This window comes from Myodes glareolus, chromosome 16 (assembly GCF_982192425.1).
Source record: "Myodes glareolus chromosome 16, mMyoGla1.1, whole genome shotgun sequence".
In the NCBI taxonomy this organism is placed as follows: domain Eukaryota; kingdom Metazoa; phylum Chordata; class Mammalia; order Rodentia; family Cricetidae; genus Myodes; species Myodes glareolus.
In genome coordinates, this window is record NC_142041.1 from 56,317,578 (window position 1) to 56,333,858 (window position 16,281).

Here is a 16,281-nt window from a genome sequence, read left to right on the forward strand (position 1 = left end):
ACACTTGTCATGGATCTTATTCTCTGTCTTCTGACATTCCCTCATGAATGGACTGTTTTCTATCATGTTTTTAAACACATAAAAGGACACTTACTGAATTGGGAATGTGACTCAGTTGAATCTATTCCTAGCACATACACAGCCCTGCTTTCTGTCCCAGGCACTGTATACATTGTGCTTGGTGGTACAGGCCTATAATCCCAGCACTTGGGAGTGGAGGAAGGAGGATCCAAGTTCCAGATTATCCTCCGCTGTGGGGTGAGTCTGAGGCCAGCCTGGCTTAGTGAAGCCTGTTGTGTGAGTGTCCTAGTCCTCTGCCTGTTCACCCAGACGCCCAACCGCAGTTCTAGCTTGTGATTCTCAAATAGCTCATACACAGACATAATTTTCAAATAGTTTTCTTACCTTGTTCTTTTTTATGGTCATTGCTCTAATTTTAGTAGTATCTTGTAAAGCAATCAAATTTACTTGTGTCTTCACTATCTGTTTAGATAATAAAATTCCGCATGACGATATGTGTTATTGATTTGTGGACATATAGGATATCTCCTAGCATGACCAAATCTGAAGAGATTGACAGTAGCAACTGTTAGTGTGTGCTGGCAGCACCGGACACCTAGATAACGTGGGTCCCGTCTTCTGATGCAGTTTTGGAGAGCAGGAGCATCACAGTGTTCATCCCAGGAAAGAAGTTTGGGGATGATATCGACCAGCAGATGACTTTCCCCATTCAGTGCAGTTTTTGGTCTTTCGTTGATATGGATTCATCTTCAAGGAGAACTGTGCAGAAAACCAGTGCTCCGATTGGCCAGATGGTAAGGACTCTGAATGTTTTACTGTGAGAATATTGTTGAGGAGGCCACTTTTCTGTAATCCTGGCACTTGGGACGTGGAAGCAGGAAGGTTATCCTCATCTACATAGTGAGTTTGAGGCCATCCTGGTCTATGCAAAACCCTGTCTCAAAAAAAAATGTTTTTAAATGTTTCTGAGAGAACTGTTAGTCTGTGTTCATATTCTCCCCTTCCTACCTCTTCATTCTTATGTGTCTTCCTCTTCTTCATTCTTATTTTCAGGTAAGGCTTCACTAGATAACCAAGGCTGTGCTGTAACTCATTGTACAGCCCAGAATGACCTCAAACTAGTAATTCTGCTGGCTGATGAGAGCTGGGGTGCAGACATGCACTATTGTATCCAGCAATATGACTTCATAATGTTTTCATTATTAATGTGTTTATATACTTTTATCAGACATTACAACTGAATAATGATCCAATTGTTTAATAATAGTTTTAATGTTTGTTTTTGTTTTTTCTGAGTGACATCTCTACCCTTAAGTTTTCAGTCATGCAAATTAGATGTCTAGTCAGTACAGATTTCTATTTGAATAGTGAGGTCCTGTGTATGTGTGTGTGTGTGGTCAAGGTTGGCCCAGATGTCTTCCTCAATTGCAGTCTACCTTAGTTTTTGAGACAGAGTTTCTCTGGAACCCCCCAGTTCAGCTAGACTCTCTCTCCAGCAAGTTCAAAGGGCCGTTGTTCCTTCCTCCGCAGCACTGAGAGTCCAGGCCCCTGCTGTGGCACTCAGCCTTTCTGATGGATTCTGAGGGACAGAATTCAGCACCCTTGTTCAGCAAGCACTTTGCTAACTGAGCCCCGGAAGGGTTTAGTAAGCAATATATAATAAATACTCGATAAGAACTTTCTTAAAAAGTTGCTTTCCGAAAACAAGTATCACATTTTTTTCAGAAGTTGTTTTAAACTCTAGTTAATAATGAAATAATCCTTACATAAGTTAAATAGTATAATAATCTATTTGGATTTAACTATTTCCAGTTTAGTTAGCTTATTGTTTGCCCTACCTTTTTCTGTATACAGGATTGCAGTTTGATTCCCGCTAATCTTGTGGAGGCATTTGGACTGTTGATTCACTGCAATGAATCTTCTTCTTGCCACCCACTTCTTCCTACTGTGCAACATACTTTAAAGAAAGCTATGGATCCCGAGGGGTTGCTTTACTTAGCTTCTAAACAGTTCACAACTGAAGATTTTCAAAAGGTAAAGGTAGATAAAATGCTTATCCAGAATTCCCGTTTCATTGATTCTCAATTTATCCATTTTTAAATTTTAAATTGATTTGTTTATATAGTGTGTAGGGGCACAAGTGTACCCCAGTGCACACCAAGGTCAAAGAGTAACTTGTAGACTGCCGTTCTCTCCTTCTACCCTGGGCTTCTGGGCAAGGAACTCAGATGGTCAGGCTTGGCAACAAGTGCCTCTATTCACTGAGCCTTCCTCAGCCCCGTTTCTTAATTTCAATAGAAGATTACTTGAGCATCATCTTTTTCTTCTTCTGGATTTTGTTTATCAAGTTGGTTTTTGTTTTGTTTAATCTTGAGACAAGGTCATATGTAGTCTAGGCTGGCTTGGAACTCACTATGGCAGCCAAGGAAGCCTTGAACTTGATTCTTCTGCTTCTGCCTCTCAAGTGCTAAGATTACAGGCATTTGCTACCATGCTAGCTGGTGTTCTTTTGTACCAGCTTGCTTCCAGATTTTGAACATTTTGAACATTGTCTAGAAAAAAATAACTGACCAGCTGTGTGAGGAAACTTCAATGTTAAGTTTATTATTTCTACTACTATCCCAATATCTATAGCTTTAAAAAGATCAATGTTGCAGGCCGTGGTGGCACATGCCTTAATTCCAGCATTCAGGAAACAGAGACAGGCAGATGGATCTCTGAGCTCAAGGTCAGCCTTGTCTACAGAGTGAGTTCTAGGACAGCCAGGGCTACACAGTGAAACCCTCTCTCAAATAAATAAATAAATAAAATCAATGTATTAAAATAGAATAGAATATTTCTATAGAAAGTTAAGCTAGGCCATGTAAACATATTTATTAACATTTCATGACTATGGAATTTCCTTTTGAAGAGTCTATTAATTGAGAGAGAACCAAGATTCGTGACCGTTTGGGGGACAACTTAAGTACTGAGCTTGCATTGCTCTAAATATATATGGGATTCAGAATAAAATATGAATATAGGATGCAAGAAAACTTTAGGAAAAAGATGAGAATTTAGTTGGACATTAAGAAATAGTAAAAAATTTATAGCAAGAATAATGTGTTTTAAGCAGAAATTAACAATAAAAGCAAAGACATAGAAGTAGAAATTAATATATTTGGGAAGGTGTGAGAAAATTGACTCTTGCCTGGAGCAAAATGTATTGTGGAATCTTAGGGCTTTAGCAGTTTGCAGACGCCTTTGCGGCTCAGGTAGAAGAGAGCAATTGTGAACTTTATTGAGGATGTAAACTAGTGTAAAATGGAAATCTGTGTGCCGCACAGAACAAAGAGCATAAAACTTGCTAAGGACTGGGAATGTAGAGAGGAAAGGGCTTGGTGCCCAGTGTGTGATAGAAAGTGTTCTGTCATTGTCTCAGGAAGGGAGAAAGCCAGGCTAGGCAGAGGTGTGTGAACGGCCTACAGGAAGCTGCAAAGCTCAAGACACCCCTCAGAATTGTCTATCTTCAGACAAAAATAGAGGGGCTTTTAGGGGGACTTCATGAAGTCACCCTTACCTTCTGCATTCATTGTATTTATGATGTGGGCTGTCCTGAAGCAGTTCCTGCAGGGGCTGACATCTGAAAAAGCACTCGTGGGACAATAAATCCTTTCTGAAAGACAATAGAGAAAACTGGGTGCTGATGTAGCCCAGCAGTACAGCCCTTTCCTAGCTGGGTATGGCCCAGGGTTCAAACCCCACAATACTATAAATACCAGGTGTAACTATAGTTAATAGCATCCTAGTAATGGTTAATATTTCCTTTAGGTCTTATGAGTTTAAAAAAAGAAGAAAACAGCTAAGATAGTAAAGTCAACAAAAAATCTGAAAATTATGTGATAAAGTGATTTAAAGAACTGAGAATTATAGACAAAGAAAGAGGAGCAAGCAGGACTGAGAGGGTCAGTGTTAACTGTTGTGTTTTAGAATCATTCTGGCCATGGAGGTGGCTCGGCTTGCTGTCCAGCCTGACCACCTGAGTTCAGTGGCCAGAACATGACACTCAAGCCAGGGCACATGCACACTACCCACATCCCCAGTATATACATCAACTTCTCAAAAAGAATTATTCTCTGCTCAGATCTTCCCGAGTCATCACTTACCTCTGTTGCAGTAACACAGTACCTCCTCAGTGGTGGGGGGCAGTAGTTCTAAGGAAAATGAGAGAAAGCTATGAAGAAATAAACTGCCTAGGAATTTAGCATTCAAATGAGACGTGAGCTCCAGGGAGAATCTTCTCCCACGGAGCACAAAAGTCATCTAGTCGTTAGGCCCAGTGCACAGCAGACTCCTGGACTGTGAGAGAGGCTATTCTAGGTAAGCTTTCATAGCTTTTACAAGCAAAAGGTAATGACTTAAAGTGCTCAATGACTTGGAAATGACCCAGATATTTATTTATATTTGATGTAAAGCTTACAGAAACTTAAAAATCGTATGCTGTACACTTTGGAATTATGAATCCATAATAAAACTAAATTTCTTTAATTTTTTTATATTTTCAACTTAGCTCCTGGCTTTTGCGCAGAATTTGACTATAGAATTCAGCTTGGAGGCAGAAAGAATGATTCACGGCTATTATCTAGCGAGTCGCAGAATCAGAGCAGACTCTATACACGGGTCGAAGCTGTCAGCATCTGCATTAAAATACTTGTAGGTATTCAACCCAGGATTGTACAACCAAAATTGATTTCTAAATATGAATTTAATTAACTTACTTGGTTTTTTGTTTCTCTGTTTGATTTATGTCAGTTGGTTGATTATTTACTGTTTCAGAAGAATTTAAGATGACTTAATGACTTCCTTTGTTATATTTTAAGTCATCTGCACCACTAATAATTCCTTTCCCTAAATTGTTTTTATTGGATCCTCCGTACAAGATATGCCTGAAAAAAGTCCAACAATTTCAATGTAAATGATTGCTTTTTAATGTGGTTGTTTGTGTTCCAAGTTGTTACAGTTGGGTCTAAAGAAACTTTCCTATTAAGTAATTTATTTAATATTCATATGTGCATATAATGTGTTTAGCTCCAATCCACCTCCATTCCCTCCCCTCCAACTCCTCCCTCCCCCATAGAGACACTGCACTGTTTCTTGTACCTCTGTGTATTTATTTATGTATTTAGTATGGTGTCAAGGACTGAACACAAGACCTTCACATGCAAACAGGCACCCTACCACTAAACCATATTCCCAGCCTTGTTCCTTGTACTTTAAAACACTTTAGTAAATATGCTACTATTTTTTAAGAAGTGAATAATGAATAATTCTTGTTATAAAAATTTATGAACATTACAAAATCTAAAATGAGTAATGCATGCTCCTAACACTATCTATACCTAGCTGTCTACCCAGAGATAAAATCACAGTTAACAGTTGGGTTTTTGTTTGTTTGTTTGTTTTTCAAGATAGGGTTTCTCTGTAGCTTTTGGAGCCTGTCTGGAAACTAGCTCTTGTAGACCAAGCTGGCCTCGAACTCACAGAGATCTGCCTGCCTCTGCCTCCTGCGTGCTAGAATTAAAGGCGTGTGCCACGATCACCCAGCCTGTTAACAATTTTAATGAATACTTCCAGAAATTATTTTTTCAAATATCAGCATAGGCTGAAGATGTAGCTCAGTCGGTAGAGTGTTTGCCTAGCATGCACAAGTTCCTGGATTCAATCCCCAATCCCTCCTAAAGTGGGTGTGGTGCACCCTAAGAAAATGGAGGCAGGGTGTCATCCCAGCTACTCAGTAAGCTAAGGCCAGACTATGCTAGGTAAGACCTGATCTCAAAATAAATAAATAACAGCAAATATATAAATACATTTTTAAGTGTGTGTGTGTGTGTGTGTGTGTGTGTGTGTGTGTGTGTGTGCTCACATGTAGAAGTCAGGGATCAGACTCAGGTGTCATTTCTCAGATACCACCCACCTCATGTTTGAGACAGGATCTTGCCCTGGCCTGGAGCTCACCAAGTACACTAAGCTGGCCGGCCAGTGGTCCCCAGGGATTGGCTGGTCTCTGCCTCTCACTGTTTGGAATTACAATCCTGTGCCACCAGACTCAGCTTTTCACACTGCTTCTGGGAATTGAACTCAGGTATTTGTGTTTGTCCAGCAAGCACTTTATCCACTGAGCTACCTCTCTAGGCGTGTATATGAGTGTATACATGTGTGTCTACACATTGGTGTGTGTATGTGTAAACATGTATGGGGGCGCAACAAGGAGGCCAGAGCTGATGTCAGTGTCAGTCACTCTCAGAGACTCTGAACGTGGACCTCACTGATTAGACTAGACTAGCTGCTGAGCAAGCTCCAGGGAGCCTCCCTTCTCCCTTCCTTAGCAGTGACATTGCAGCTCCCGACTTCTTCATGTGGGTGCTGGGGCCTGAACTTGGGCCCTCAGGCCTGTGGAGCAGGCACTTCAGCAAGACTGAGCTCTCTCTCCAGCTCATTCAAGTCAGTATGTTGAACACAGACAGAAGCATAAAAATATATTTTATATTGACAATAGGCACATTCTGCTTCCCCAAATGAAATTATACACACAAAGAAAGATTATCTAGTTCACTTTTAACAGTCCTACCAGTCACACTGTTGTGATATGTGGTATTATGATGTGACTTTAGTATAATTTATAGTCCCTTTTGATAGGCCATTATTTCATTTGATATAGTAAAATACAATCTCAAATTATAAAGATCAAAAGTAAAATAATCCAATAAACAAATTAATGCAGTATCTTGTTATAACTGCAATATAAAATAAATTAAATGAATGTGTAGACAGCACCAAGAACGGATCTACAAGAGATGGATATGTTTAATCACTTTCTTCAATTATATTATTTAAATAAAGCTGAAATGCAAAAGGTAAGTCAAGGTAAAAATCAAATCCTTAATAAAAGTTTTCAAATACTAACCAGAAGTACGTAGTAAAGTCATAGTTGCCATACTCAGACAAACGATACTCCTTCAGTTTTGGAAGTTCCAATATCTCATGTTGTCCTTTGTCTGAAGTAAAAGATACTCTTTATTTAAACTTCTATAACCTCATTTTAAAATGACTATTTTGATCCAAAAATCAGGCAGAGTTATTTTTAATATAATGCTACCTTTTCCTATTATATGGACAAGTAGTAAGGGTGGAGACGGGGTTTATGGACTAGCACGGTAAGAGCCCTCCTACCCAGAAGATCCTGAGCCTTCAGTTCCCTCTTCTATACAATAGTCACCTCTCCTTTTGTGAGGGTTCCACACATGCTTTCAGGATTTTGAATGAGGACATTAGGTTTACAATAATCAAATATATTTTAAGCTACACTGAGAGACCATCACAGATTTGAATTATGATCTTCATCTATCAAGAGAAAGGTTAGTAGAATAAATATGAAGTCTCCAACTGGGTTCCCAAGCGTTCTAGTGCAAGTGTGAGTCTGTGGGAAGAGGGTAATGACACTGAGGATGAGAAAGGCGTGCAGGAGACGTCATTCTGTTCATGATTAATATGAGCAAGCATGTAATGTGACTTATCTTTTGAGATTTAGGCTGTATTAATAGAACATGTAGTAAGAGCAAGAGAATGACAAGTCTACCTTACCTCTGACAGTCAAATAATGCACACAGTACTAGATTGTAAAGGTTAAACAAATCTGGTCATAAGGAAAGTAGCTGGAATATTGAAAAGATGAAAATTATGTTTCTCCGAATGTGATGGGGCACACTTTTAATCCCAGTACTCAGAAGGCAGAGGCAGGTGGATTTCTGTGAGTTCAAAGTCAGCCTGATAGCAAGTTCCAAGATAGTCAGGGCTACATAGAGACACCCTGTTTCAAAAAAAAAAAAACCAAAAATAAACAACCAAAAAATAAGTTATGTTTCATGACACATTTTGTGTGTGTGTGTGTGTGTGTGTGTGTGTGTGTGTGTCACTTAGGCTGGAACCCAGGGCCTCATAGCCTTGAGCCACACTGCTAGCCTTCATGCAAGAAACCATGGGGCATCTATAAAAGTTACCTGAGTACGTGAAGAGTTGTCACATTTTGATCTCCAGTTCCCTCAGGTCCAGCAAATAGAACAAAAGACCAATTGGTAGAAACTATAATGACTCTGATTTCAGCCCAGATTTATATAAATTCTGTGGGTTACAGAAATTTTGTCTTACTTCTTATCCTCATTTTAAATCTACACACACACACACACACACACACACACACACACACTCAAAGTTAATTTATGCCAAGTCATCCAGTCAGCAAATCCTAAAGACTCAACTTCAGTTTCCTGACTCTCAAATCCAGCGGTCATTTGAGAGCCTCATTCCTGCCTGACAAGGCTGAGAGGAGGTGCTTCAGGGGAGGAGAGTGGTTCACGTGTCTAAAGTAGTAAGTCATTCAGGGAAGTAGTGAATGGTCACGTGTTCAAAGACGACAGGGCAGTGAGCAGTTCAGAATGCTGCGCACAGAATTCGCTTATGTGACAAGAACTCTGTACTGTAAGATGCTGTGGGGACTCTAGACAGGTGAGGAGCTGATGGGAGCACCAAGCAACTATGGATCTATATATCTTATATATCTATAGGATACTTAGTTATGTTTATTCCCTCTAGTGTATATTTACTGAAGTAGAACTTAGGGCAGGGGATGTGGAATGCTAAGTGGAAGTCAATGTTATTTTTTTTTTTTTACAAGGCAGGGCACTTCCTTCTGGCACAATTTATTTAAGTTGATGGGAAAGAAATAGCTTAAAAGAAAAACAAACAAACAAACAAACAAAAAACAGTATGCTGACCACTAACACATGGCTCATGTCGTGTCTTACTTGGTTCCTGTTTAACTATGTATTTTTTTTTGTTTTTTTTCCTCTCTAGCTTTGGAGCTAAATATGTAATTTTTGTAATACTAACATGTGTTTATTAACTTCAGTTTTCTTTTTCAGAGTTTCTTTATCTGAAGCTCATGCTCGACTGAACTTAAGGAATAAAGTACTCAAAGAAGATGTACTGATTGCAGCCTTATTGTTTGAAATGTCTCTCACATTGAAATATGGTAATTCACTAATGATTCCTAAATAGTCTTAGCTTATTATTACCTGCACTTTAAATACTTTAAAGTAATTCATCTTTATTGTTATTAGATATGACATACTTGAATTTGAACATTTGCCGTTTATAGGGGAATTTTATATTTTTCTTTGTTCAAGACAGAGTCTCACCATATAGCCCAGCTGACTGGGAACTCAAACCATACACTCAGCCTCTGAGTACTGGGACTCCAGCTGTGTGCCATGCTGCTGGGCGCAGTGTCATCTGACAATAGACTTCTGATTCTGTACGATTGCCGTCGGGGAGTTCTGTGAGACTAAGCCTCACCACAAGGCCCAGGCTCGCCTTTAACGTGCCGTCCACAAGCCTCAGCCTCTGTGCTGAAAGCAGCAAGCATTCCTAACCACTGCTGACCCGTCCCTTCCGCTCCCAGACTAAGCCAAGAGGCTTGTAAATCGCTATCTACAAATTCGTGTGTCCTTTACAAAGGACATAGACGGTAAACCCTAGGAAGTAGGTTGTGGAGTTACTGATTACTAGAAAAGATTGTCATCCTGAACTAGTTTAGATAGAACACTGGTTCCAATGAATGCTAAACAGTAGGGATATGTAAGTATTTTAATTGGTCTTCTTTTACTTATTTTAAGATCATATTTTTTCAAAACAGACACATTATTTTCAAAACCATAAAGAAATGTGCTGCAACCAGGTGGTGGTGGTTCACTCCTTTAATCCCAGCACTTAGGATGCAGAGGCAGGTGGATCTCTGTGAGTTCAAGGCCAGCCTGCTCTATAGAGTGAGTTCTGGAACAGTCAGGACTACACAGAGAAACCCTGTCTCAAAAAACTGAAAAGAAAGGAAAGAGGAAAGGAGGGAAGAAGAGAGCAAGGGAGGGAGGGAGGGAGGGAGGGAGGGAGGAAAGGTGACATCAGTCATATAATTGTTAAGGTATATTGGGGTTTTGTACTAAGGACTCTGTGATAAACTGACTATGTTGTAAAGACGTCACTGACATATTTAAGAACATATTTAAGGGAAGTTAAAAGATGTTCAATTCCTTTAGCTGATGAATTTCAGTGAGGTGTTTGTGATTTTTAACTCTTAAGTAATACTGTATTAAAAAGCTTCATAAATATTATTTCACTTTTATTAGTTTTAAAGTTAGCAAAGTGATAGGTTTCCTTATGGAATTTTCTACATATGTCGTTCTACTTTCTTACTGTCCTTTCTAAGTCCCTTCCCCACTGCCCTCCCCATACCTCATCCTCACACTGCTTCTTCCCTAAAATAGTAGAGAACAGAGTGAGATAAATAAGAGTAGGAGGTAAGCAAAGAAAAACGGTGAAGGACAAGCAGATTAAAGATGTAGGGAAAGGAAGAGTGGAGGATGTAATGGAGGGGAAGCTAAAAGACCAAGAGGTTGTTTTTAAAGGGAACAATATTTCCCAATTGTGAGAAAGATGGTGTTGGGGCAGCTTCTGTGTCCTTGAAAGTGACTCAGCCAGTCGCATGCGTGCGTGGGGAGAGGGGTCAGCTGAATTTACACGGAGGAGATGAATGCTATGGAGAATGCAGAACTATGTGTTAAGAACAACTAAGGAGACCCTTATAAGGAAGAGTTATTTAACCTCAAGGATGAGGTATCCAGGTAGAGGGCACTGCAATCAATGTAGGTGCAGAGTAACTAAAATGTTGCCAACCAAGCCGAGCAGACCAGTAGGTTATAAAGATCCAGCCTGCAAACCTCATTGTATGGTAACTAGGGTTCTGGTCCTAGAATGAATAGAAAGAAACTAAATGTTTTACGAGACCAAATATCAACTATACTTTGGAACAATTGTCTGTGGTGAATCTTTGTTGTTGAGATAGGGCTTCTATGTAGCCTTGGCTATTCTACTCGCTTTCTAGACCAGGCTGGCCTTGAACTCACAGAGATCTACCTGCCTTTGCCTCCTGAGTACTGGAATTAAAGGCGTGTGTCACCACTGCCCGGCCAGTTCAGAACTTTTAAACATTTATTATATGCTGGGACTAAAGGCATGTGTCATGCCAAGGTTGTCTTTAGTGAAAGGTTAGAATTATAGGAACTGAGTTGTCATACTCCACGCAATTGTAATGCAAGCTTTGACTAGGTCAAGAGTAGAAACAGAGATTAGTGAAAGATGGACCTTGGATGCAACATCCAGTCAGCTTTGCTAATGACCTAGATTAGGACCTGGACATGTGCTATTAAAATTACGGTTGCATCTGCGAAGGCAGAGGTTGGAGTGGGAATGGATGTGTGGCTATGGAGACAGCCTGGACAACTGAACGTTGAAGATAAGGGATGAAGTGGGAATGGGGCTCTAGTTGGAGAGGATGTGTGATCCAGGAAGGGACTGGTTCTCAGTGTAAATCCTCAAGTGTTTATGACATGTAGTAAACGACTGATAGCACAGTCAACACTGAGCATGCTGGAAAGCAGCCTGGGGGAGTGTAACACTGACCCAAGTGGAGTCCTGGATTCCAGAGCCAGGGCGACTGACATGTACTCAAGACCATTTTCTATTTATTTCAATCAGCCAGATGTGCTGGTCCCCTTTTATCACAGCACGCAGAGGTAGAGACAAGCCAGCTAGGGCTACATAGCAAGAGCCTGCCTCAAAAAGGACCAAAAATAAGATTTAAAACTTAAAAGGATTAGATTCTAGTCAACAGTTCAGAACTTTGAAGACAGGATTTCTTCTCTAGCTTTGGAGTCTGTCCTAGAACTTGCTCTGTAGATCAGGCTGGCCTCAAACTCAGAGATCCGCCTTCCTCTGCCTCCGGAGTGAAGGGATTAAAGGCATGTGCCACCACTGCCTGACCAGTTCAGAAGTTTTAAACATTTATTTTTTTGTTGAAATGTTCTCCACTTTTAGTTTTTAGGTCTCATTTACACTTTTATTTTGTTCTTCATTTAGGGGCCAGTGCATTCTGTGTTGCTCCCAATGCATTGTTTCCATTCGAACTGTATGACGAAGAGTATTTAGAGCAGAGAGACCTCTACCTGACTCAGTGCCAGCAGCAGCTCCAGCAGTTCATCGTCACATGTGGGCCTGGGACAGCTCTCTTTTCTACTGACGAGTAAAGCAATCTGAGCAAAGGGTTTCTTTCCCTGCCTCTGTCAGCCTTGGTTAACTGTGTGAGTGACTTTGGAGTAATGCTCAGCTGGGTACGGCCTAAAGGTATCTAGCAGAATGTCATTCTGAGTACGAAATGTGGCCCCTCCATAATTAACACATAATCCAAGTATCCAAAACCAACAAAACTTTTTATTTAAACATTGAATTACCAAGGAGAGTCACCTCAAAACTTCCTGGTTACCCGTGTATCAAAGATATACACACAGTAGAGAACATTGCAGTGTGAAAAAAGGTAGATACCATGCTTGTTAACTTACAAAACTGATGAGTTCAAATCACAATTTTTATAACCCAGTCCTAATGTAAGGCCTTTTGATATATTATCAAGTGCATTATGGGTATATTGTTTTATACGCCCAAGTATGAAGTCAAGGAAAGATGTGGACATCTTATACCTTTTACACAACCAATGACTTTTGACAACTATTTGCTCCTGGGGGCGAATGGTCTTCCTGCCTCCAATTAGCTGGTCTACAGGGTACTACAGTGCCTGACTTTTGTATTACTAGGTACTGGCTCTGATGAGCAAGTTAACAACAGTGCATACAAATTAATACCTGTTTGTGTCTTTTCATGTGTGAAAGCTAAACCAACCCCCACCTCCCACCAAAACAAACACACAGTACCTCTCACACCACAAAGTCCTAGCATTAGGAACTTTTTCATTTTCCTGGGGATCAAACCCAGGGCCTTGTGCCAGTTAAGCAACCACTTCCTCAGCCCTTAATACAAAGGCTTTTAAATGCCCTAAGTCATCAGAATGCTGATGTATTCTTTATTTACTAAACCCAGGAACTCAAGAGGCTAAAATTTTAAGTCTTTACTCAAAGAAATCCAGTTTCAGACTTGTCAAGTGACTTCCCACAGTGTACCTCAGCTACTGGACCAGACAGACTGCCAAGCAATCTATGGACAAGGAAAATGAAGCTCATGAAAGACGAGCACTTGACTGTGAGAACGAAGCTCTAAAGACACACATTTAAAGAAATTACTGCCCACAACAGTTGCGGTTTATTTCTACATAATTTATTGTTGATTACTATCAAATAAAACACTAACTCATCATTTGCTTCTGTTCACGGTTTCCTGACCAATTCTTCATTTCACCATCCACAATGTCTGCTGCACCTTCCAAAGGAAAAAGAAAGACAGTGAGAAGCCCGTGGTAGTTTTCCTCAAGCTCAGAAACTAAGTCCAGGTATTTTTCTTAACAGCCTTTGAAAAAATGTCAAGTACAGACATTCAAATGCGATTTGAAAAGGAACTGGTGCCAGTCCCTGAGTGTTATCAAATACTGCTCAATCAAGAGATGTGACTGAGCAAACTTACCTGAAACAAATGAAGTATTTGTAAACATCACAGCTCCTGAGGTGGGAGTTTCACCTGCAGCTACCTACATGCTGGATAAACAGTACACCCGTTTCAACAATTTCATCACATTTCAGTAATCTGCATAATCTCTACATTGCTGGCATCTCAGTCTTAAAGAGTATTTCTTCAAAGAAACCCTCAGCTGGGTAAACGGCAAAAACTAGGTCATCATTGTGCCAGCTATTAAGCCACGTCAAGAACAGGCCCTATGTGTTGAATAGGTCCTTAGGTATTAATCAAAACACACACACCTTAATATCTGTACCTTGTTACTGGCAACTGCTGTCCTGGTGGCTTATTTAAACCACCTTCCATGACAAGTTTCAGGAAAACATTTGTTCAAGCACCTTCAAGAGAGACAGGTTTTGTTGCACCTAAAAATTAAACATTTGATTGTGAAATCATTTGTTACTTCCACATTTAACACCTTATAAGACTGTGCTGGCTAGTTTGTCAACTTGACACACCTAGTCACTAGAGGAGGAAGCCTCAATTGAGAAAAGGCCTGCAGAGGATTGGGCCATGGGTAAGCCTGCAGGGGATTTTCTTAATTAAGTGTGTGTGGGAGGGCCCAGCACCTATTGGAGGGAACACTCAAACTGCAAGTCCTAGGTTCTATAAAAACCTGGGAGTAAACTAATAAGCAATTCTTCATGGCCTGCACATCAGCTGCACATCTATCAGCCATGTTATCCACCCCCTTCACTGTGGCGGTACTGATCTAAAACAAGGATGGATCCAGAGTAGCAAGCCTTTGCTCATTAGCCTCGGGGCCTACAGGTGAAAAGCTACAAACCTAACTACAGTTGGGCAGTCCACCACCTGCACATTACAACAAAGGGCATGGCCAGGACCACAGAGTTCTACGGACTCTAAAACAGAGCCAGTTACTGGAGCTGGTTTATGAAGACTGTAAACCTCAAGATATCCGCAAATTTTTGCTCTAACGTCAAAGCTTCGTTTAGAGCGTACTTACAAGAGCTAAAAATGATGGTCTTGGTATCTGAGAGACAATACGCCCCACCGCTACCAAAATGCAGTACAGGAAAATAGGCCACCCACCACCAACAACCTGAAATAGGCTGCACGGTGGCTTTTCTTGTGGACACAAAAGGAACAGCGGGCGCAGAGCAGACCCATTAGCGGCCGCTCCTCCCCGCACTTCGATGCGTCCAGAGGCGCGGGCCTTCTAACTAAGGGCCGCTAAACGCTGTTGTTCCCCCGAGCAATTTAGGATCTGCAGATTATTTTAAAGCCCGAAGGCGCGGGAACGCGAGCGGCCGCGCAGACCAGGTCATGTGGCCCACGGTACCCGGCAAGGGACCGGCGCCGTCAGCTGGGCGCCCCGCTCCGCACCGACGGGGTGCACAGACCGTGGGGTTCGTACCTGGAAGAGCCCGAGGACAGGCCGGGATCCACAGGCCCGGGCCTCCGTCGCCCGCCATGCTGCACAAGAAGCCTGCGCGCCCGGGGGCCGCACGGAAAGGAAGTGCGGAGCTCGCCTCAACCCTTAGGCGCCCTCCAGGCCCCGCCTCTTCCGGGCATTCTCTAGCCCCGCCCCCGCGTCTCTGGTGGAGCGGAGGGAGCAGGTTGTGGGCGTTACTGGGGCTCAGTAATACTTCAGCTAGAGTTTTTGAATTGACTTTGCAAGTGACGAATAATGCCTTAAAATAGGACAGTTTCCCAGTCCTGGTGCTTCTCTTGGTCTTCTAAATCTTCATCTACTTCTGTGCTTTAAAAACTGGTGGTATTAGCAACCCCATGTAATTTTTTAAAAAGATTTATGTGTATGGGTGTTTTCCCTGCGTGTGCATATGTGTACCACCTGCGAGCCTCCTGCCGACAAAGTTCAAAAGAGAGCATTGGATCCCCTGGAACTGAAGTTATATAATAGCCAGATCTGAGGCAACCTACTATGTGGGTGTTGGGAACCTAAGTTCTGGAATCAGTATGCACACATGCATGCGTGCATACACACACACACACACACACACACACATAAATACACATCCACCACCATACGTGCGCTCACAACACAGCACACATACACACACACACACAAATTGGTCGTTAGAAAAAAGGAAACGCTGTTAACTACTTTGATTGGTATTAGTAATAGAATTTTTCCTTAGCAGTTGTAGTCAGCTACTGTCTTAGGGTTTCTGTTGCTGTGATGACCAAAAACAAGTTGGGGAGAGAAAGCGTTTCTTTGACTTACCATTCCACAGGACTTCATCACTGAAGGAAGCCAGGACAGGAAGGCACGGAAGACAGAAACCATGGCAGAGGCCATGGAGGAGTGCTGTTAACTGGCTAGCTCCGCTTTCTTTCTGATAGAATCCAGGACCACTGGCCCAGTATATTCCCACCTACAGTCGGTCAGGTATCCCCCATCAGTCACTAGCTAAGAAAATGCCCTATAGGCTTGCCTACAGCTGACTTTCTGGAGGCCTTTTCTCATTTGAGGTTCCCTCCCTCTTAGATGATTGTATTTTGTATCAAGTTGCTGTCAAACTAGCCAGCACTGTTACCTTGCTTATGAACAGGTTATGATTTACTCTTGATCTTTTTGTTTTTACTTTTTTTTATTGGGGTTCATCATGCGTGTGCTCACGTGGAGGCCAGAGACCAGCTCTGTGGCCTTGATTCTGTCACCTTGAA

The 16,281-nt window shown here is 41.5% G+C and overlaps 1 protein-coding gene, 1 long non-coding RNA gene and 1 other non-coding gene across 6 annotated transcripts in view; 1 reads left to right on the plus strand and 2 right to left on the minus strand.

The window, feature by feature from the left end:
- Mcmdc2 (minichromosome maintenance domain containing 2) overlaps nucleotides 1-13,326 on the plus strand; it is a 34,784-nt gene extending 21,458 nt beyond the window's left edge. For 2 of the 4 annotated variants that reach the window (XM_085677308.2, XM_085677309.2), the window contains exons 11-15: nucleotides 649-815; nucleotides 1,876-2,055; nucleotides 4,571-4,713; nucleotides 8,979-9,088; nucleotides 12,028-13,326. In XM_085677308.2, the coding sequence (XP_085533434.2) occupies nucleotides 649-815; nucleotides 1,876-2,055; nucleotides 4,571-4,713; nucleotides 8,979-9,088; nucleotides 12,028-12,194 (767 nt within the window). In that variant the 3' untranslated portion in view covers nucleotides 12,195-13,326. The remainder of the gene's footprint in view (nucleotides 1-648; nucleotides 816-1,875; nucleotides 2,056-4,570; nucleotides 4,714-8,978; nucleotides 9,089-12,027) is intronic. The other 2 variants (XR_014997373.2, XR_014997374.2) reach the window with 2 other exon arrangements.
- LOC125391049 (uncharacterized) lies at nucleotides 13,254-15,139 on the minus strand. The gene is made up of 4 exons (XR_007228937.3): nucleotides 15,008-15,139; nucleotides 13,872-13,994; nucleotides 13,579-13,649; nucleotides 13,254-13,377 (listed from the first exon to the last, which is right to left on the minus strand). It is a non-coding gene; the product is annotated as an uncharacterized LOC125391049 (long non-coding RNA).
- Nucleotides 13,717-13,801, minus strand: LOC125391454 (small nucleolar RNA SNORD87). The gene has a single exon (XR_007229140.3). It is a non-coding gene; the product is annotated as a small nucleolar RNA SNORD87 (small nucleolar RNA).
- Nucleotides 15,140-16,281: the final 1,142 nt, after the last annotated feature.